The sequence below is a fragment of the Haliotis rufescens genome, unplaced genomic scaffold, assembly GCF_023055435.1.
Source record: "Haliotis rufescens isolate VD_foot unplaced genomic scaffold, xgHalRufe1.0.p SCAF_5, whole genome shotgun sequence".
NCBI classification, from domain to species: domain Eukaryota; kingdom Metazoa; phylum Mollusca; class Gastropoda; order Lepetellida; family Haliotidae; genus Haliotis; species Haliotis rufescens.
The window spans coordinates 27611965-27635896 of NW_025964223.1; the positions used below are offsets into that span (position 1 = coordinate 27611965).

The 23932-nt window shown below is 42.2% G+C and overlaps 1 protein-coding gene across 1 annotated transcript in view; it reads right to left on the reverse strand.

Annotated features, from left to right (window-relative positions):
* The window catches only part of LOC124110384 (transportin-3-like), a 41077-nt gene that overhangs the window by 7978 nt on the left and 9167 nt on the right, over positions 1-23932 (reverse strand). Inside the window, exons 8-25 of the mRNA XM_046469721.2 lie at positions 23568-23711; positions 22023-22097; positions 19763-19863; positions 19064-19139; positions 18817-18879; positions 15265-15411; positions 14674-14781; positions 13980-14074; positions 13504-13643; positions 6848-7039; positions 6244-6335; positions 5979-6064; positions 5443-5503; positions 4377-4517; positions 4008-4124; positions 3421-3515; positions 2961-3117; positions 2315-2482 (exon numbers count right to left, since the gene is read on the reverse strand). Coding sequence (XP_046325677.1) covers positions 2315-2482; positions 2961-3117; positions 3421-3515; positions 4008-4124; positions 4377-4517; positions 5443-5503; positions 5979-6064; positions 6244-6335; positions 6848-7039; positions 13504-13643; positions 13980-14074; positions 14674-14781; positions 15265-15411; positions 18817-18879; positions 19064-19139; positions 19763-19863; positions 22023-22097; positions 23568-23711 — 2058 coding nt within the window. The remainder of the gene's footprint in view (positions 1-2314; positions 2483-2960; positions 3118-3420; positions 3516-4007; positions 4125-4376; positions 4518-5442; positions 5504-5978; positions 6065-6243; positions 6336-6847; positions 7040-13503; positions 13644-13979; positions 14075-14673; positions 14782-15264; positions 15412-18816; positions 18880-19063; positions 19140-19762; positions 19864-22022; positions 22098-23567; positions 23712-23932) is intronic.

Consider the following 23932-nt stretch of genomic DNA (forward strand, 5'->3'; position numbering starts at 1 on the left):
AGCATATTACAAATGGATAAACCAACCTCTATATCCCCAGGGCTCGCATTTTGGTGAACCTACACTAACCCCTGGATCCATTCCTGTGTCCTGGGGTTCTCGTGATCTTAAATTACACCCCCCCGCTTGATTTTCATTGACTACAACACAATTTGCGGTACATTCAACATTGAAAAACTGACTGACGTGCAAAAGAGAGCCCTTTAAAATTCATTCAGATGGAAAGGATGTCTTCACGTCCATCTCCCTCACCCACTTTCTTTTTCTTTATCCCGATGTCTGATTGGTTGGAAAAATGTTAATGAAAATCAAGGGCAGGTAAATTAAGATAACCAAGGGAAAGCATTCAGTAGTTTGTAATTCAATCTCCTATTCATATCCACCCCTCATATTATCAATATCAGCATCCTATTCATATCCACCTCTCATATTATCAATATCAGTATCCTATTCATATTCATCCCTCATATTATCAATATCAGTATTCTATTCATATCCACCCCTCATATTATCAATATCAGCATCCTATTCATATCCACCCCTCATATTATCAATATCAGCATCCTATTCATATCCACCTCTCATATTATCAATATCAGTATCCTATTCATATTCATCCCTCATGTTATCAATATCAGTATTCTATTCATTTCCACCCCTCATATTATCAATATCAGCATCCTATTCATATCCACCCCTCATATTATTAATATCAGCATCCTATTCATATCCACCCCTCATATTATCAATATCAGCATCCTATTCATTTCCACCCCTCATATTATTAATATCAGCATCCTATTCATATCCACCCCTCATATTATCAATATCAGCATCCTATTCATTTCCACCCCTCATATTATCAATATCAGTATTCTATTCATATCCACCCCTCATATTATCAATATCAGTATTCTATTCATATCCACCCCTCATTTTATCAATATCAGTATCCTATTCATATCCATCTCTCATATTACCAATATCAGTATCCTATTCATATTCATCCCTCATGTTATCAATATCAGTATCCTATTCATATCCACCCCTCATATTATCAATATCAGCATTCTATTCATTTCCACCCCTCATTTTATCAATATCAGTATTCTATTCATATCCACCCCTCATATTATCAATATCAGTATTCTATTCATATCCACCCCTCATATTATCAATATCAGTATCCTATTCATATTCATCGCTCATATTATCAATATCAGTATTCTATTCATATCCACCCCTCATATTATCAATATCAGCATCCTATTCATTTCCACCCCTCATTTTATCAATATCAGTATTCTATTCATATCCACCCCTCATATTATCAATATCAATATTCTATTCATATCCACCCCTCATATTATCAATATCAGCATCCTATTCATATCCACCCCTCATATTATCAATATCAGTATTCTATTCATGTCCACCCCTCATATTATCAATATCAGTATCCTATACATATTCATACCTCATATTATCAATATCAGTATCCTATTCATATCCACCCCTCATACTATCAATATCAGTATTCTATTCATATCCACCCCTCATATTATCAATATCAGTATCCGATACATATTCATACCTCATATTATCAATATCAGTATCCTATTCATATCCACCCCTCATATTATCAATATCAGTATTCTATTCATATCCGCCCCTCATGTTATCAATATCAGTATCCTATTCATATCCATCCCTCATGTTATCAATATCAGTATCCTATTCATATTCATCCCTCATATTATCAATATCAGTCTCCTATACATATTCATACCTCATATTATCAATATCAGTATCCTATTCATGTCCACCCCTCATATTATCAATATCAGTATTCTATTCATATCCACCCCTCATTTTATCAATATCAGTATTCTATACATATTCATACCTCATATTATTCGTATCAGTATCCTATTCAAATCCACCCCTCATATTATCAATATCAGTATTCTTTTCATATCCACCCCTCATATTATCAATATCAGTATCCTATACATATTCATACCTCATATTATCAATATCCTATTCATATCCACCCCTCATATTATCAATATCAGTATTCTATTCATATCCACCCCTCATATTATCAATATCAGTATTCTATTCATATCCACCCCTCATTTTATCAATATCAGTATCCTATACATATTCATCACTCATTTGATCAATATCAGTATCCTATACATATTCATACCTCATATTATCAATATCAGTCTCCTATTCATATTCATCGCTCATATTATCAACATCAATGTTTTAGTCATATTTTCCCCAAATATTTGAAATATCAACCTACCGCCCTGTCAATCAGCATCAGCTCGTACAGAACTTCAGCTACATCCGGTATCATATACGTGGGCAGACAGAAGATGCAGGCATTGATGCATGCATGCACTAAAGCTTGACCATGATCATTAAGTAACGTTGATACTGCTGTCTTCCGCAGCTCAAAGTCCTCCTTGTCCTGAAGAAGTCAGAGAAATGTAAAACAAGCATAAACAGTCTGATATTATCTCACAAAACTCAACCGTTGTGAAGGCTGTGAATTGTTGATCATCACAGTCAGCAATATTCCAGCTCTATCCCAGCAGCCTGGAAAAGATCATGTCTGGTCAAGGCAACAATCCACACCGACACGAAGACATGGTATACGTCTACATAGTTCAGAAGGCAACAACTGTTGTGATGAGCACCAAGGTTGAGTTGAACTTGAAATTAAGCTGAAAATGTCAGTTCCATTATGGTGGCAAATACAATTCCATGACAACACGTCCACCTGGATAGTCACTGTACTCATATCAGGTTAGCAGCATACCATCCATACATACACAGACATTGTGACCATACAATCCTTATTTTAGATAACATCACAACAAACAAGTATTACTGACCAATCAAACTGAACTAAAACCTATGGGACTTTGAATTCAGGAACACCTTACTTCTTTTTCTCTTGCACACTTAATGAAGTCTGTGAGGAACTTCATGACGGAAGCATTGGCATCCTTGTGATCGAGGGAGCACGCCGCTATTGCACAACACAGGAGAGGCTTGGCCATCTGACTCTGCAGGAAGGATGCAGGCGATCGCTGGATGAACCTGGCAGTAAAAGGACACATGATCTACGGTGTGCAACATCAAATTATCAGCGATTGAATGCTGTTTCATGGACCAGTCAGTGCTATTCCTGCCATATCACAAAGATAATCAGGTGTCCTACTGCTTACCCTATTTTTCTGTAACATAAACACTTCAACCATCAAGTATGACTACAGTCAATGTCTCTGGTTCCACCATTACCATGATTAATATTAAAATATGTTCATAAGCAGAAACACTTCTAACATGCAAGACCATGATATAATTCAAGCTAATAACTAATGACAATGTTACTTCACTCACCTAAGACATAACCGGAATAAGTCGTCTACTGTATCAGGGTGGTTGCGAAGACCATTGTGCTCTTCTAGAATCTTAAATGTTGGTCCGCAAAAAGCCTGTCAGCAGAGGAAAAAACATTCAGTACCATGATATTTACCCCATGACACTCTCAGTATAAGTCATCACCACTGACTCCATCATCACCATCCCCTTCATCACTACCAACCCCTTCATCACTACCAACCCAATCATCACCATCATCCCCTTCGTCATTCCCTTTATCACCACCACCTCCATCATTATGGGGCGGTGAGTAGCCTAGTGGTTCGATTCCCCACATGGGTACAATATGTGAAGTCAATTTCTGAGTCCCCTGCCGTGATATTGCTGGAATATTGCTAAAAGCTGTATAAAACCATCTTCACTCACACCATCATCCCCATCCCCTTCATTAGCACCATCCACTTCATCAGCACCCGCCTCATCATCATTCCTTTCATCACCACCACCTCCATCGTCCCCATCGCTTTCATCGTCCCCATCCCTTTGATCACCATTTCTTTCACTACCCCCTAAAACGACCCATCTGCGACAGTGAAGTTCCTCACCTGCAACATGTCTAGAAGCCCTGGTATACAGCCTTGTTCTGTGCCATACTCGTCTACGAGAATACTGCCGAGGTACAGGAAACATGAATGCTGATGGACCTGGTAGAGACTCACCATCTGGAAACCAGTAGAGTAGAGTACAGTAGAGGCCAAATTGCGAATGCATTATACACTTAAATTAGTCAGTGAATGCCTTTTAACACTTATTCTTCAGTTTTATCATGACCAACTGTAAACTGTCAATCACATATTTTGCAATTTGCAGCATCTTGATAGACATTAATCTAGTATCTGTTGTGTGAAGACTTCTGGATGTGGCCCCGGGATGCCACTGTCTAGTATAAATGAGAGTACTGTCTGTCCTCTTACCTGTGTGACTAAAGGTGTTAACAATGTTGCGGAGTTCTTCCCCAGGCATCTGATTGCAAACCTAATACAGCGACAACACCTCTCAATGATCCTCACATCTGCTTGATACTTGTTACATGCGTTAGATAATACTGGCCATACCTACAACACAAAGACCAACATGGTACCATGATCATACTCCTCAGGAAACGAGTTTAGTTTTAATATCACATTTCCCAATATTTCACTGACATCAGTTTAATGGCAGATATGACATTGATGTAACCAGCAAACATGGGTCTGGTGCTGATAACTCCCAAACCTCGGACATGCAGGTCGTGATGGAGTTGAGTCACTCAGGGTTTTACCTTGACTTACAAAGTGGGGGATCCACGGGACCTTCAATAATTAATTTAAAGGGTCCTTGCAGGCAAAATGATGGTCCTGTAATCTAATGAAACTATGTAGTGTACTGTACATTTAAATAATTACTTTAGAGCCTGGAATGAATCAATTATCATGTGGACAGTGGTCATGATTGATGGGTGAAATACAGACACCCATACCTGCTCTTGGTTAGCTGTGACAATGAATATTATTGTACGTCCCTTGGGACACACTATATGTTTTTGCATTCTTTACATTTGTGAGTCACGTAAAACCCTGGCCACTTCATAGCACTGGGCCAACCCACCTTGTTTGCAGCTTACTAGTTACTGAATCACCAGTGAGTCTATCGTCAACTTAAAACCTTCAATTGTAAATACTACTGTCCATGTTTAACAAAGCAGCCAGCAATATTCCAGCTGTAAATAACTGAGTCTGGACCAGGTGAACCAGTGACTGATATTATGAGTAACGTCCCACACTGATGGGTACAATAACATGCACTCAACCAAGTCACTGAGCCTGACCACCTCATCCACTAAATCCCCTACAACTACAACAATAGGTTACAAGGAACAAATTCTAGCCTGGAATATCAATATCACTTTTAGGAAAGAGCAATTTTTGCTTTGTGTACGGAGAATAGTTCCTTCATTAAGTTTACGCATGAAGGTTTTACTACTGCCAGTGAGCATCTCACCTCCTGTATGACCGGCTGACATGGATGGACCTGCCCGTTGGACACACTGGGGTTTGTAAACCTGTACACAGAGAACATGTCTTCATCATCATTCATTCACATATCCACTGACCCATTAGTCAGGAAGTGATACATTTGTCATACTCAGGAGTTGTATTCTATCATCACTGGGAAAGACACAGAATGGAAACATATTTAGTAAACTTCACTCAATTATATTAACAATGGAATGGGAACTCTTGAACATACCATCAGAAATGACTACACAGGATTCATTTTCCAAAAATATGCCAAATATGAGCAGCATATTCATACAATTATTGTCTTATCATGGAACCAGTAACATGACCATCGATATGTTGCTACAGTCTGAACAAACATAGTCCAAAGCTATTAATTCTACAAAGTCTCCTGTTCCATGAACGAGCATTTTAAATTATTGGGTACCTGGGATCCTGGTGGTTTGTTCCTATAGTATTCAACAAGGCCAAGGACTGCTTAATGTTAATTCTTACTTTCCAACACTGCTCACCCACCTAAAGACTGCAGCTAGTCTGTCCAGCCATAGTGTAGGGTCGTTGATTGAGCCATGCTTCACTGGCCCAGTTTCTTCAGATATTAACTGGGAAGAAAACAGCAAAAAGACTAAACAAAAAGTAAAGACACAACTAAAAGGAAATACTTTCAACAAATTATGCAACACAAACTGAATCGTCTTAATTAATTAATTTGACGAACTTATTACGTCATGCATTATAGATGCATCTAACACTATATTTAAGTTGAGGTATATGGGCTTACTTTATTCAGGGGAGATAACTGTATGGAGCACAGCTGTTGAAGGCCCTCCGTGACTTTACCGTGAGGAAGGCGGCCCAGAATAGTGGCTGTACCTAGAAACATAATCATCACTATCACTATCTGTCTATCATATGAGTGTTCATTTAGTGTTACCTATAAGGACAGCAAGTCGCAACAGTGGAACCACAATTTGTCGAATGACGTCAACAATCTTCAGCTATGACCATGATGACCTCATGTCACAATAAGATTTGAATGACGTCAACAATGCTATCCAGATGACGGAAACAATACACTGTTGTCTCATGACGTGATATGACCGTAGGGCACATATGATTTTATGAACCCCGATATGTTTGCCCTTGAATGTAATAAAAGGTGCTTCCATATAAAACCAATACACAGTATTAGTATAACACTGAATGAGAGGTGATGAATGTCTTGTGTTTAAACACATTCATGTTCTCATTCTTTCAATAACATTTTGTTAATTTTACATATATAGCTATCCATGCTTTCATTCATGAAAATGGGACACAGAGACTTAAAACATGCTCTTCCATCTTTCCTGATCAAATTCCTTTCCAATCACACCAACCCCTACCTTTCAGTAGTCCTATGGCAGCATCATTAGAGAGATTGAAGGTGCCCATTGCCTGCACTATCTGTATGAGTCCGGCGAAGTGTTCGATCATGTGGTCTCGACACTGTGTGGAGATGCTCTGTAGACTGTTGGCAGATATGGAGGCGAGAGGGGGCTGCTGGAGGCCGGCCAGGAGATACTGTAATACTGGGTCTGCAACACAAAGCAGCATCAGCATCTCCTTTACTCCATCACTAGTCTTCACACTTTTAGCCATAACCATGATAACACTTATCATTTGTTCATCGCAATTGCCAATTCCTTTTTTTCAACAAACACTTTTTTTAAAGATTTTTTTGGTTTGATTTTATTATGAAATACCTATATTTTGCCATAAATTACCATAAAAAAGAGAGAAAATGCCAAATGCAGTGAATTGCAAGTATATATTCATGAATGCGTGTATATTATATTTATACAACATGACATAAGAATTGCAAGGCCATTATTTTCTGTGACCGACCATATACAGTATCCTATACATTTTACCTGATGAGGAATATTCATAAACAAGTCACCAGTTCACTACCAAGTAATAAAGAAATGAGAACACTTGCACCTGTCATCTTTCACATCATGGACTGTTATCATGGTTATACAGCAGACTTGCATTGTATTGGCAATGAAACTAATGTCATCAGCCAACAGTACAGGGCCCGGTTCTACAAAGCAATCTTAACGCTACTACTGCCGTATGTCTATGTAAAAGTATAGGAACTATAGCGATAAGGTCGGTTTGTGGAACAGGGCCAAGTACAACACATTTATTCAAGCAATACACTTACAGCATTTAGTCAAACGACAACACCTGAATTTGTGACTGTACATACCCATACAACAGTACATGCGCTAGCACTGCAGACTTCTCCTACAAACTCTGTATACAACTGACCAGGTGGACAATAGTAGGACGAATATTCAGCTCAACAGAAGGGGATCTGGAGTCTGGATCATTATTTAAATAACAGAAACTATGCAGCTGGCTTTCCCCTCCATGGAATTCCACGGAATAGCAGCACACTGTCACCATGCTCAGTGATGGTATCTCTGACGGGGAGAGTCAGTATGGGGCAGGTCCTTCCTTACATTTGGCATGGGGAGGCATTCACATGGGGATGCTTTCACCCCGAGGAAATATCTAGACAAAAGAAGTAATCCTTACTTAAAGGAAATCCAAAGGGACAAAGAAGTTCAATTACACATGGTGCATAACCATTTGAAACAGTGGGTGAGTGAATACTGACGAATGAGGCAACAGCAAATGCTGCTATTTGGGACAAACAGCTAAAGTGAAAATAGTAATAAATGTTTCTTACATAATCATGTAGCCAGTATGATGTACAATACGATAGCCGAGAAAAGAGTGTTTAAAAATTAGCGCTGTTGTGTTTAATTAAAAGTATGTATTTGGAGATCTGTATTTGTGACAACCCAAACAAAGCTTGAAGCATTAACGAAGAGGCACGTTTTAATTAGCATGGCTGGCTAGGCCTGCAAGCTGAGTTGTATATCAGTATGGATTCCATGTACCGGTATGTTATGTCAAGAATAGTTGTGTTGAAGAGTGTTTGTGTCACCTTCAGTCACTCATCTCACAACAACATGCAACAGCAGTAGATTATTGCATAATGTATGTAGGCAGTCAGTCCAGGTATCATAATACACTCAGCCATGTGTATAGTGTAATGTAACGTTAGCAAGTGACACGGATTCACAGAGTCTATGACATGTCGCTATATCTTTGTGTGTTTTTTTCTCAACTGCAACAGGAATCTGTGATTTGGAGAAAAGAACCAAAACAAACAAACTAATCTTTGTTTTGTAGAATTTTCCTATTCGGAATATTCTTTAGTAATACGTTACCACTGTTATACCGAGGCTGTTGTCCCCCACAACTGCTCTTATAGCGAAATCTTCCACAGAGATCTCAATTACCTCATGCAGCACGTGCGTAGCCACCTAGCTGCCACGTGACACCCTTCACTCGTCTCTTGCGAGAGCAAGTGCTCGGGGGACGGACGGTCGGGCAGCAGCCTAGTGGTAATGTATTACTTATAGAATATTCCGAATAGGAAAATTCTACAAATTACATTAAGTAATACGTTACCACTGTTATACCGAGGCTGACTAGGCGGTGGGGAGCACCTACAACCCGAAACCTGACTGCTCTTGTTCCTTCCGGCCAGCGGAAGTAAACAACAAGGCGGAAGCACTCGATGCGCATGCTCCCAGCGTGGCGTTACCATATAGGGATACCAAAGCACTGTCAAGCGCATACCGTAAGGCTCAATCGTCATTGCCATGGGGGTGGTTAACCGGGTGAACAGCCAGGGAGCGGACAAAAGACCGAATGGGAGTACAACCAACTCGTAGTGCCTGCCTTGAAAGACAAACCTGAGATACTTGTGATGATCCGAGTGAATCGGAACATGCAGATAAGCATCCCTCAGGTCGATCGAAGCGAGCCAGTCGGCCGGCATGATCAGAGCTTTCAGGTCCGCCAAGGTCAACATTCTGAACTTGGGCGGCTTGTGCAGGTAAAACTCGTTGAACGATTTCAGATTGTGAATCATTCTGAGTTCGGCACTGTCTTTCTTGGGAACAAGAAATATCCTGGAGTAAAACCCCGGTGTTATTTCTGGTAGGACTAACTCCCGTACCGCCCTCTTCTCCACCAAAGTGCCGATGGCATCGGCAAGGATGGGAAGATCGGCTTCCGAATAGAAACCTTCCAACGGGGCGACGGTGAGCGGCGGATCCGCTTTGAGATCTAGCCGATAGCCGTACCGAATCGTGTTGACCACCCATGGGTCGTCGAACATTTGTTCCCAATTCTCCCAGTAAGTCTGGAGTCTGGCTCCGACAGGGGAAGGGAAGGGAGGCCTGACAGGCTGCGGCAGACGCAACTGTCCAGGGCTGAATGACTCGGGTTCGCCTACGGGCCAACCGAAGCTGGCGCTGTTGGCACACGAACCCTGCAAGAGAGAGTCATTTGGAGGAGCCCTTACTGTCACGAGACGGTTTAGGCTTCCCCCAGTGTCCCTTCTTCCCCCAATAGGGTGGCAGGTTGCCCTTACCGGGGCCCTCAGAGCGGACCTCAGACTTGGACTTCCCGGCCGCAGCATCCTGAGGGGCACTCCGTTTAGGGGCACCACCCAGGCGTCTGTGCAGAGACCCAACCAGATCCAACGTATGCTGCGAAGCCGCGGCAGACGAAACAGACTGCTGTTCTTTTAGAACACCAGGGATCCGATTATTAAATAGGGTCTGCGCAGACCAAGGCTGCGAAAGTAACACCTCCTGGTTGGCGGCGACAACTCAAAAAATGGCACATGCCAGAAAGAAAGGCCGAAGCCCCGGCAATGTACTCAAGGGTTGCATTCAAACCGATCAAACAGTTGTAAATGCGCTGGTCTCGGTCTGTGGGGGAACCTTCGACTAGACTGGCCGCCGCCGCCAAGTAGGTGTCGCCATGTGACATAGCGAGCATGGAGTGCCGAGAGAGAGTGTCCATCTGCTGTAAAGTCGCTTGAGTGACTGTAGCAGCAGGTGGGGCACGGACACCCAACCTCTCCACATGGGCCTCCGCGGTGGGACTTGATTCCGGGAAGGCCAAATCATGCACCTGGAACGAACCCTTTCTCCAAGACGGAGGAGGTAACGAGAGTCCCCGACCGGAGGCCGCCGCAAAGGCTTTCTCCAGAGACAGCTTGATCCCGCGCAACAAAGTTGACGCGGGAAAAGCCTTGTCGGCGGACTCGTCGAAAACCTCGGAGGAACCCACCGAGCCGTGGATTCCCCAGGGTACCGGCTGGGGACGTGGCATGTCCTCAAAGAGGTCATACACCATGGCCACACGGTCCTTAGTCGATAACGGGAGTATCGGCTCGGGGGAAGGACTGGTGACTACGGTAGCCGCCGCCGTACCCGTAGACCCCGCATCCGAACCCGCAGCCACCGAAGGGGCCGGGGATGGAACAACCAGGGCCTTATCCTGAGATAAGGCCGCCAGTTTGGAGTCCACCAATTGTGACAACAAAGCCGCGATGGAATCCCCGGACAGCCCAAGGGCCGCCAAGGGATCCGTCGCCGAGGAGGTGGTGCCCGCAATGGGCGCCCGACCGGACGAACCGGCCACCTCAGGGGTGATAGCAGAACGCACGTAGCGCCTGTATCGCTCAAAATCCTCAGGCCCCAGACCCTCGCACAGGGCGTACCGGGTGTCCTCGCAAGGGACCCGGCACCGCGGGCATCGATCGTGGGGATCCCGGGACGACAAAAACTTCTGACAAGCGCCGCAGCGCCTGCCAGCAGGAGTAGTCGGGGTGCTGGACAAATCCAATTCCATGTCAGACATTGTTCTTTGAACAAAAAGCAAAACATAGTTACAACACACACACCAAACATATTCACAAACGTAGATTTTCCGAAGAAAAACAAACGATAAAAGCGAATACATAAAATACATATATTATAGATATATATATATATATAATAATAGTTGATGCAAAAAAACAACCCACAATATACCACTAAAGGTTGACGGAAAACACAAAGTGCCGCCGCCACACCCCGTTAGTAGCGAAAAAAGGCGGGAAAATTTTCTAAGCGCCGTATAACGAACGCCCCATAAATTACAGTTTACTTAGGACTAAGAAACAGTAATAAATATCACCAAGGATAGCAGGAGGCTGGTAGAACGCAGAGCAGTCTATGGATACGTCTTGCGAAGGCAAGCGAAGAGACAAGAGTGAAGGGTGTCACATGGCAGCTAGGTGGCTACGCACGTGCTGCATGAGGTAATTGAGATCTCTGTGGAAGATTTCGCTATAAGAGCAGTTGTGGGGGACAACAGCCTCGGTATAACAGTGGTAACGTATTACTTAATGTAATTTGCAATCACTTGTAATCCATGCATCCAAGATGGGATCATCCATCCATATTTGAGTTACTATTGTCAGTCATATCTGAAAGTTGTGAAAGTAAGTACCATATACCAAGTATCATTTTATACACAGATCAGCCAATATTCTGAACAAAGCAAAGTTTAACAACTAAATAAATGAGAAAAGTACTGAACATGAACAATAAACGTATTTGAAGAAAAAGCATGTCTCCCACATTTTTTCTCCCCGAATATTGACCTCAATTTGTGATTGTTGAAAGAACAGTACATTATAATCCTTTAATCTCACTCATATGAATGAAAGTACACTACAAATGATCATTGCTAACTGTGGAAAGGAGAAAGTCTAAGGGTTAAAAAGGGTGATGAATAGGTTAGCCCATCTTCCCGAGGCAAGAGAGTTAACTGACTTTAAAAGTCCAGTTTCCACCCTTGCCGAACCAGGCTGGAATTCCAGGCTCAATACACCTCGATTGTAGCGCCACCAGTGATTATTACGAGTTATGTCCCTTCTAAGCCTCTCCTATGAACCAATCAGGTTCCACCTCTCGTGTCACTTGTTTCAAACAAAATGACGGCGCCCAGTCAAGACAATCTGATCAATAATCAAGATCTATATTGCGATAAAACGGGTCTTATCATCGCAACAAATCACATGAGCATCTTGATTAAAAACATGAAAATATCTGGAAAATATCTGTTGACAACACGTTGGCAGTGCACATGCTTTGCAAATCCTGTAATCGACCGAAATCTGCACAACAGTTTACGAAGTAGATTTTGATTTCGTTGCATGATTTTGATTGGACTATGCATAGACTGGTTAGTCCAGTCAAAATATAACTCCATAATACCAGCCTAATTCGGCAAGGGTGGAAACTGGACTTTTATAGTCAGTTAACTCCCTTGCCTAGGTGAAGATGAGGTTAGCCTTGTCGGGAACCTGTGCAGAGAACCATGACCAGGAACAGAGGCTGTTCCTGCTAGAGTACAAATGGAGGGGCAGGCTTTTTGTGATATCAAACATGTGATTTTGGAGGTTCTTGGTGCAATCAAGTGTGTAATTTTGGAGGTACTTGGTGCAATCAAGTGTGTAATTGTGGAGGTAGTTGGTGCAATCAAGAGTGTAGTTTTTGAGGTTCTTGGTGCAATCAAGTGTGTAATTTTGGAGGTAGTTGGTGCAAACAAGTGTGTAATTTTGGAGGTAGCTTGTGCAAACAAGTGTGTAATTTTGGAGGTACTTGGTGCAATCAAGTGTGTAATTTTGGAGGTACTTGGTGCAATCAAGTGTGTAGTTTTGGAGGTAGTTGGTGCAATCAAGTGTGTAATTTTGGAGGTACTTGGTGCAAACAAGTGTGTAATTGTGGAGGTAGCTGGTGCAATCAAGAGGTAATTTCCTCCAACAAGACCAGATACAGAGCCTCTCTATATAATGGACCTGTCTCTGCAGTATTTTCTTTTCAGCCTTTGAAATTGATAAGACAAAAGACTAAAGTGCAAATAAACCTTATTTACGTGCTGCTTTCGATGTTTTGAATTCAATATCTGCCTTGACAATGTTAGGAAATATCCAAATCTGCAAAGTTGTATATACTGATGAGACTTGCCCCTTAACAGCCTGAGAAATATGTCAACTACAATTGCACTGTACCTGGTAGAATTCTCTCCATGAATACACAAAACTGTTTCTCAGCAGTATGTGTTAACTCACCTAGATACTGTGGGTGTCTCTCTATCCATTCGCAGAGTTCCCCAATGAGCTGGACACTGGAATACCGGACAGCGACGTGGGCTGTATTCGGGAGTGACAACACGGCCTCTAACACCTGAGGCACTATCTCATTCTCGTCTCTGTAAAGCACATATTTAAATTTAAAATTAAAAATATTACTGCAGATAGGCAATCTCTGTAAACCATGGTGAACCACTTATCTCAAGCCCTAACTTTCATTGATCACACAAAAGGTGTGTATTACTACTTCATAAAATTGATAACATGAAACTTATTTGTCCTGTGAGAAAACTGAAAGTTCCAAGGTCTTCTTACAATTGTTTATTGCAGCTGCACAAGCAAAACTACTTACATTTAATCATAATTTTGCTTCCAGACAGACAAACAAAGACAAACATGGGAATTATTCACAGGTACACTGCCTGTTAAGAGTATGTGGAGGACGGTGTACGTACGGGAGAATATTTTTGGCGACGGCGCTCATGACGAACAAGGAGGACTCGGACAGATCCCAGGAGGATGTGGCCTGGTTCTTCAGGTTCTCAAACATCTGGGAAGAACACATAATACATTGTCAACAGTCTCTTAGAGACATTTCATCACACAGTTTCTGACTCAACAAAACGTCTCAGTTTCTAACAAAAGTAGTCTAGGAACTGTTCTCACTGTAAAGATATTAGTCAATCTTCAAAGTATCAATTACAATTTTTGTAAAGTTATCTACGTCTACAGTGATATCCCCCTGTCACCATGAATTTTAATGTATTACAGAAAATGTAGTCTCTCTTAAGACCCCAGAACATATCCTTTCTCATTAAACAATCACCCAAAGCCATTCTCATCCCCTTCTCAGCTCTAGTGGCCTAAAGTCATCTCTTCTTCACCTCAGACCTAACTGCATCTTAATACTCAAGGGTTCCTTTATAGAATTGTTTTAAAGTTTTATACTGGGGATGATATGTTACAGTTTACAGGAATTGAACAGAAGTAAACGTGTTTTAGCACATCAATCATGTCTTTGCTTACAGAGGAAGCAACGCACCAGTATGACTATATGTACAGTTGCATGTTAGTCCACAAGATCACATATGATGCTAACATGCAACTGTGAGAAACAATTGAAACAGCGTGTGCAGCGGTCATTGTTACCTGTGAAAAGCAGGACGAGGACCCAACAATGAATACTACATCTTTGATGAGCTCAGACACTCGGAGACGGAACTCCCCAAAATCTCCCGTGTCATCTGGAACCCCTTCCTGCAAGAGATATCCCACAAACTGAACAACAAATATCACTATAACAAAGAACTTGACAAAGAGTCTATCAAGCGAGGTTAGGTGAAATGGTAAATCAGACACAGTACAGTGATTCAGAGCCAATCAGTCCTTGTTTTAGCCACATTAATGCCGAGCGTCAGGCAGAGTAACAACAAGTACCATCTTCTAATGTCCTTTGGTATCGAACTCAATCAAATGAAATGTAATCATTATAATGTTCAAGCAAATACTTATGCTAAAGTTCTTGAATGAAAATCATGAATTAAGTTAAAATAAACAGTAAATTACTGATATTAACATGATTAAGATGAACACATTGAAACGGATTTGTAATGAAGAAACAAAATTCTTAATGATGCCACAATGCATGAGAAATAACACTAATATGTCCGAGCCTTAGTGCAGACAGTCTCACACTGTGAGTGAAAATGGTTCAAATCTAAGAGTGTGAGATCAACTAACATGATCGGGTTCCATCTGACAATGCCGTGATAGTGCTACAATCAGTCTCTGGATGTAGGGCTTGAATATTTCATTCATGTCGACTGAGTTCAGCTGATACAGCTCCTCTGACAGTCGGTACCAGAAGTTAAAGGTGATCTCGGCAACCTGGATGAAGAGCAAACAAATAAAACCAGTCTGTGCCTCAAACGTTTAAGTATATAGACCATGTAAACAGAGCCTTAAAAGCTCTCCATGCTAATATAGGGGCTATCATAAGCTCTGCATACAATACATTTTAGTAGACTCACGATTTGCACTAGTGGCACTAATCAACAGTCTGTCACAATAGGAGCTAACATGTGACATGAGGAACAAACATTTTACACGAGGACCCAGCATGTGACACTAGGACCCAGTATGTGACAATAGGACACAGTATGTGACACTAGGACCCTACATGTGACACTAGGACCCAGTATGTGACACTAGGACCCAGTATGTGACAATAGGACACAGTATGTGACAATGGGACACAGCCTGTGACAATAGAACCCAACATGTGACATTAGGCCCCCGATCATGATAAAAATGTATCCAACATGTGAATGAGGGCTAAACATGTGACACTAGGCCTAACATGTGACATTATGTCTCTGTTTGTGACAATAGGACCCAACATGTGACACTAGGACCCTACATGTGACACTAGGACCCTACATGTGACAATAGGACCCAACATGTGACAATAGGACCCTACATGTGACTAGGACCCTACATGTGACAATAGGACCCTACATGTGACTAGGATCCTACATGTGACAATAGGACCCAGCATGTGACACTTGGACCCAGCATGTGACACTAGGACCCTACATGTGACACTAGGACCCTGCATGTGACACTAGGACCCTACATGTGACACTAGGATCCTAAATGTAACACTAGGATCCTACATGTGACACTAGGACCCTACATGTGACACTAGGATCCTACATGTGACACTAGGACCCTACATGTGACACTAGGATCCTACATGTGACAATAGGATCCTACATGTGACACTAGGACCCTACATGAGACACTAGGATCCTACATGTGACACTAGGACCCTACATGTGACACTAGGATCCTACATGTGACACTAGGACCCTACATGTGACACTAGGATCCTACATGTGACACTAGGATCTTACATGTGACATTAGGACCCTACATGTGACACTAGGACCCAGCATATGACACTAGGACCCTACATGTGACACTAGGACCCTACATGTGACACTAGGATCCTACAATTTGACACTAGGACCCAGCATGTGACACTAGGACCCTACATGTGACAATAGGAACAAGTATGTGACACTACGAGCGAACAGGTACACTAGGGGCAAACAGGTACAGTAGGACAATAGACATGTGACAATAGAACTCAGCATGTGACAAAAGGACCAAACATGTGACACTAGGAACAAGCATTTGACACTACGACCCAGCATGTGACACTAGAAACAAGCATGTGACACTACAACCCAAGATGTGACAGTAGGTTTGTTGTTTGTTTGTTTGTTGTATAACGCCACACTCAGCAATATTCCAGCTTTATGACGACAGTCTGTAAATAACAGAGTCTGGACTAGACAATCAAGTGATTGACATCATGAGCATGGATCCACAATATTGGGACACACAGCAAACCAAGTCAGCGAACCTGACCACCCGATCTTGTTAGTCGCTTTTTACAGCAAGCATGGGTTGCTGAAGACCTAGGACCCAGCATGTGACATTAGGACCCAGCATGTGACACTATGACCCCGCATGTGGCATTAGGACCCCAAATTTGACACTAGGACCCCGAATATGACACCTGGACCCAACATGTGACAGTAGGACCCAGCATGTGACATTAGGCCCCCCAAATGTGACAACAGGACCAGCATGAGACACTTGGACCACAAATGTGACACTAGGGCCCAACACGTGACACTTGGACCAAACATGTGACTCTAAGAACAAGCATGACACTAGGTTGGTTGGTTGGTTGGTTTGTTGTTAAACGCTGCACTCAGCAATATTCCAGCTATATGACGGCGGTCAGTAAATAATCGAGTCTGGACCAGACAATCCAGTGATTAATATCATGAGCATCGATCCACGCAATTGGGACCGATGGCATGTATCAACCAAGTCAGTGAGCCTGACCACCCGATCCCGTTAGTCGCCTTTTACGACAAGCATAGTCGCCTTTAACGGCAAGCATGGGTTGCTGAAGACCTATTCTACCCCGGAATCTAAAACGGGTCGCATGACTCTAGGACCCAACATGTGACACTAGTCTTCCACATGTAACACAAGGACCACGCATGTGACACTTGCACCCAACATGTGACACTAGGACCGAACATGTGACATTAAGACCCCACATGTGACACAAGGACCCCGCATGTGACACAAGGACCCTGGATGTGACACAAGGAACAAGCATGACACTAAGACCTAACATGTGACATTAAGACCCCACATGTGACACAAGGACCCCACATGTGACACAAGGACCCTGGATGTGACACAAGGAACAAGCATGACACTAAGACCCAACATGTGCCATTAAGACCCCACATGTGAGACAAGGACCCCGCATGTGACACAAGGAACAAGCATGACACTAAGACCCAACATGTGCCATTAAGACCCCACATGTGAGACAAGGACCCCGCATGTGACACAAGGAACAAGCATGACACTAAGACCCAACATGTGCCATTAAGACCCCACATGTGAGACAAGGACCCCGCATGTGACACAAGGACCCCGCATGTGACACTAGGACCCGGCATGTGACACTAGGAACAAGCATGACACTAAGACCCAACATGTGACATTAAGACCCAACATGTGACACAAGGACCCCGCATGTGACACTAGGAACAAGCATGACACTAGGACCCAACATGTGACACTTGCACCCAACATGTGACACTAGGATCCAACATGTGACATTAAGACCCAACATGTGACACTTGCACCCAACATGTGACACTAGGATCCAACATGTGACATTAAGACCCAACATGTGACAATAAGACCCAACATGTGACACAAGACCCCTGCATGTGACACTAGGAACAAGCATGACACTAGGATCCAACCTGTGAAGCTTGGACCCAGCATGTGATAGCATGTGCAATCTTGACACCATATCACAAAGGGTGATATCCAGATTACTAAAACCTTGTTTAACAAGGATAACATATTTTCCATAATTCCCCTTGACATATAAATAATGGTCCACAATGTCACCTCATAAGATCATAACGTTCTGACACATCACCTCAAGTACCTGTACATTATCCTACTTGGTTCAGCTGGAGTGAGTGAGTCTGGTTTGACACTAATATTCCAAGAATATAACAGCTGGAGACATTAAAAGTAGGATTGAACCATTGAATTCTTGCAAGTAATCAAACCAGAGTTATCAGCTTGACAAGCCACTGCTTTAACCACTGAACTTTAGGCTATCTTGAGCAACAGGACCAGGTCATAACATTGCAAACTGTCAAATAATAATGTTACCTCGTACAAATGATGGCCGACACAGGTTAACAAAAGTTCCAACGTTCTAAAATCCCCAAGAGCCTGAAATAATAAACAACATCATTGAAAAACACCAGTCAGGAAACACCACAAAATTATCATAAACAATTCTCTTACATGTACTGTTTTAATGTAGTCTTTGAAAGAATGGGAAAATAGGAATTTCAATAGATAACAATAGCTACTGTTTCAAAGAAGTAGTTTCACAGTCACTTGTTATTCTTACCTGATTAGGTGTGGAAACAATAGATTCTAAAAATGATTCTGCCATTTCTGTAAATATCCTGCAGTAGTTGACTGACCTGGAACACAAATCATCAGGGTATTAGGCCCAGTTTCAACCACTGTCCTTCCACCCTACACAGCAGGAAGTCACGGTTTTACATTTTCTATCACTTAAATGCTGCGAAGGATTTAATACATCCAAATATTGCTACCAGAAGCTCATCATCAAGCAGTGATTGTATTCCATTACAAGAATATGAATTGATAGTATCATATCCTACGGTAATCAGTCTGACAGTCAATAATCACAAGACCCTTGTCGCCACAACAAGTCCCAACCTGACTGTCAAAGGGGAAGCGTTCAAGAAGGGAAGTTTGTAACCATATTAAAGACACATATCTTCCATAATGATGATGATACATGTCTCACCTAGCATTGTTGATTTAGTGAAAGATATGGCATAACAACCCAGTGACAAAATGCAGGCTCATGGCACAATTGTTTGCAGCTAGGTCCGTTTCCTAGGTTGTCACCAATCGTATTCTTCCTAGCGTGCTGTTCCAGACACAGCTGCTACATTGTCTACCAATAGTCTATTTTAGTCAACCATGAATCACTGAGTGATCCATACTACTCCACTTGGTATATTAATATACATACTTTATAGCAAATGGAGTTTAGTAAAACATATGCACTGACTTGTCGGAATCCTCGTCCGCCACGGAGAGATGGTAGGCGGTGGGCAGAGTAAGGACTCCTTCAAACAGGTGCTGGGCCATCTGGGGATTCTTCGACAAACTCTGAAAACATACAGTACTTAACCAGTCAGGGGGGCCTCTTTGGGATGTGGATTTACAATTTCTACTACAGCACCCGTTTTTTTGCGTGCGTGGGCAAAGTCACTGAAGCGCGTGTAAAAGGACTTTGAATATCCTGTGTATTGGTGTCACTTTGCGGCCTTCATTACCACCAGGAGACTTGTTTAGCCAATAGGTGGCCGTGGTCTGTGCGGTTAGAGGCTGAATGCGGAAACATGAGAAGAAGACGTGTGTGTACTTGAATGTGTGTGATTTAAAACTGACATGTTGCACTATCAGGATTGTTTGTTTGAAAATTATTACGTGAACTTCACAAGTTTAGTGGTTTATCTATTCATCATAGCACACAATGAATGGTCTATGATTCAATAGGACATTCAGTAGATGTTGAGAGTTCACATTATGAGTGTGAGCATTTCCTATATCAATTAGCAGCTGATTAGTTATTTCATCCACGTCATGGAACAGTTAAGGCATATCGTTTTGATCGTTTATTTCAGGATGGTAAAAATAAAAGTCAACAGAAGAAATCAGTAGCCTGTTGTCTTGCTTTATGAAATATGTAGTCCAACCAAATATTGATGTTCATTCTGTAATCATGTTCACATGTCATCATAAGTCTGATAGCTCCATTATTAGTGAGCACGAACAGTAATAATTATGGGATACATCAGCAGTCACAAAGAGGACCATGTGTTTCTGGCGGGTATTTGTAGGAAGTTCACTGCGTGTGTTATGTCAACAATATGTTGCAAATGCTACAGTTTAAACTATAGCAATTGCAGTAATAATAACATCAAGTATAAAAATAAATGGAGAAGAAAAACATGATTTTATTCAATGACAATGACAGATTGTTTACGTCCTTGTCCGTTATCGACGGACCGGAATTTTTACCCGTTTTTTTACCCGGGCATGAATTCCATTGGTTGGTCGATCGATTGAGCCACACCTGCAGGATTCAAGTTTTTGTTTTGTATATATTCTTTACCCGCTCCCACAGCACGAGTCTATGGTTTTTGGACGTCCATCTCATATTTTTCTTCATCTGAATACAATTCTTAGTGTCAGGTAAATCTTTACAATGGTGCCATGAAATTGAATCTTTTCGTCAGAACTTGTGTGCTGCTATCGCGATAACATAAAATAGGAGTAGTGCACTTTTCCATGCGCACCTTTTCGGATTTCAATTAACTCACGGGGCCAGCTTGAAGCGAAGCTTGGCTTGGCCAATGAGTTAATCTTATTAGCCAACGCTTTACTGACAATTAATAGTGCTCGACAAGCAGTACCCGATTGTTTACCTTAATGCACATGCGCAGTAGACATTTTCACCTTTTTTACTGCTGAAGAGTTTATTCCTTGTCTTCCAACCACACTTGACACTTAACAGTGCTTATCATTCCTGCTGAACATTCTTTACCTTTCCACGCCTCTCTTTCGTTAGTAACAATTGAACACTACATATGAATAGCAGCATATAAAACAGAATGCTTTATCTGGGGTGTTTTACAGGTGCAGCAGGGCCTAATGTCATATGCAATCAATACACAATATTTTCATACATCACTCCTCAAGCAGCAGTTACAGAACTCACTTATCCATCATTCATCATTTAACGTCAGCGGTTCTATGTTTCCGTATGTCACTACTGTGGATTACAGACTGACAAATTGCACTGAAGGATGTACAACACACTTCTACATCTTCAGTTGGCTACATATAAAAATATTCATAAATCTATATAAAACCAATCACATCCAAAGTAGTATTAAGTTTTTCTCAAAGATGAACTTTTAACAAGCATCAAGGATTTTGAAAAGGGTCGTGATGTTGATCAGGAATCCTCATTCAAAGTTCACTTTTGATGAATAAATGAGAAACTACATGCAGAAAAGATGATGTGAAACAATATATATGAGTGAGTGAGTGAGTTTGGTTTTACGCCATATTCCAGCAACATGATGGTGGGGCTTCACACATTGTATACATGTTGGTAATCAAAACTGGATCTTCAGCGTGATGAGCGAACACTTTAACAACGAGGCTACCCGACCGCCCCATATAATATATATGAGGGGATATGGTAACCGCAACTACCCTTTATACCAATGCATGACTACCAGTCATGGAGTACTCACCTCAGTGCAGTACAGAGCGGAACACACACAATCTGTGGCTGCCTCATGGAGGGGAGATGGACACTCTCGACTTGCCTGTCAAACATAAACCGCTCATACAACACAAATCTTAGCAAAACTTTAATGAGGGACCATGTTTTTAGATTCCATAAGGAAGTGACTCCTCTGAATGAGTAATGGAATGATTATTGAGGCCTGTACATGATAATGTTGGTCTGTGCAAACAATCTCAATAAAATCATTGTCACAGTGTGTGGGTGGTATTCTCAGGGGAAAAAGAAAACAAATTATTGACAAATCACTGACAGTCTGTAGTGGTATTATCAAGAACAGATATTGCTGACACTTTTCAATCTCATTAACATCAGATCTGACTTCTCGCTACCACTATGCAAAGATCTGAGGAGACGTCATTAAGGGTCACATCAGAAAGACCTTTTATCCGGCCAATGAGGGCATTGTTACGAGATCAGGAAAGTGACAGTCAGAATGTGGTTTCTTATCATGCAAGGTTAACACAGGGCATTTCTAAAAACAGTTATGGGCTGTATGACTCATCATCGCCCATCTCTCACTTCAGTGGGATAAACATTTGAAACGGAAACGACTTTGCACAGCCAGTATGAGTACTGATATACAATCGCTGCAGTCAATTAAACATTCCAGAATTATTTTGGTTTTTAAAATCTTGAATTAATATATTTCAAAGCTTAGTTTTGAATGGAAGTCGCCAGCTGAAACTAGTGCCTTATCGTGCTAATAGTTCTATTCATTAATAGTCATTTCACTGGTTGGTAAAGTTTGTGAAAGGTTGATCTGGTGTGACCTGTAATGGGATGTCCTCAGATCTTTGCATAGTGGTAGCGAGAAGTCAGATCTGATGTTAATGAGATTGTCCAAGAAAACCAATTGCATGACAAAACCATAAGGGAATAATGACACAATCTTCCTTGTTACACACTGGAACCACCGGATATAAGTTTGCCCTTATGGTTTGCATTGGTTGCCGAGGACCTATTCTGACTTGACATCGTAACGGGGGAAGCATATCAATGTGTTATTCTGTAACACAGAACCCATTTTCCTTAAACATCAATGAAACCATCTATTTTCCCTTCCAACTATGTTGATCAAAATAATCAAGTGCTTGAGAAGCCCAGGGCCTTATCCAGGGATGTACACTCCCCACCCACTCCTCTCTCCTTCCCTACCACCCAACCCCGCCCACACTTCAGCCAACACCCAAGTGCCTGGAATGGCGCCCCACCCCTGCTTGTGACAACTCTCAAGTGCCTGGAATGGCGCCCCACCCCTGCTTGCGCCAACTCCCAAGTGCCTGGAATGACGCCCCACTCCTGCTTGCGCCAACTCCCAAGTGCCTGGAATGACGCCCCACCCCTGCTTGTGCTAACTCCCAAGTGCCTGGAATGGCGCCCTGCCCCTGCTTGTGCAAACTCCTAAGAGCCTGGAATGGCGCCCCGCCCCTGCTTGTGCCAACTCCCAAGAGCCTGGAATGGCGCCCCGCCCCTGCTTGTTCCAACTCACCAGTGCCTGGAATGGAGCCTGCAGGAGTTTAGTGTTGAGGATGCTGTCACTGGGGATAGCGCCGACACTGAACCAGCTCCCAAGTACCCGGAACACTTTGGCCTGGACCCGGTGGTTCCCCTCCACGCTGTCGACACAGGCAGCCTGCACACAAACACACACAATATACACAAGGGTGAAACATAGCAGCAGTAATCAAGATCCATACAAAGTATACAAATAATATTAATATCGAACTTGGGTCTTCAGAGTGACAAGCGAACGCTTCAACCACTAGGCAACCCCACTGCTCCTTCAAGGTAATGACCGACAATATGAAGATTACAGCATATTACTTAAAGACCATATGACCTCCTGCATAAGGA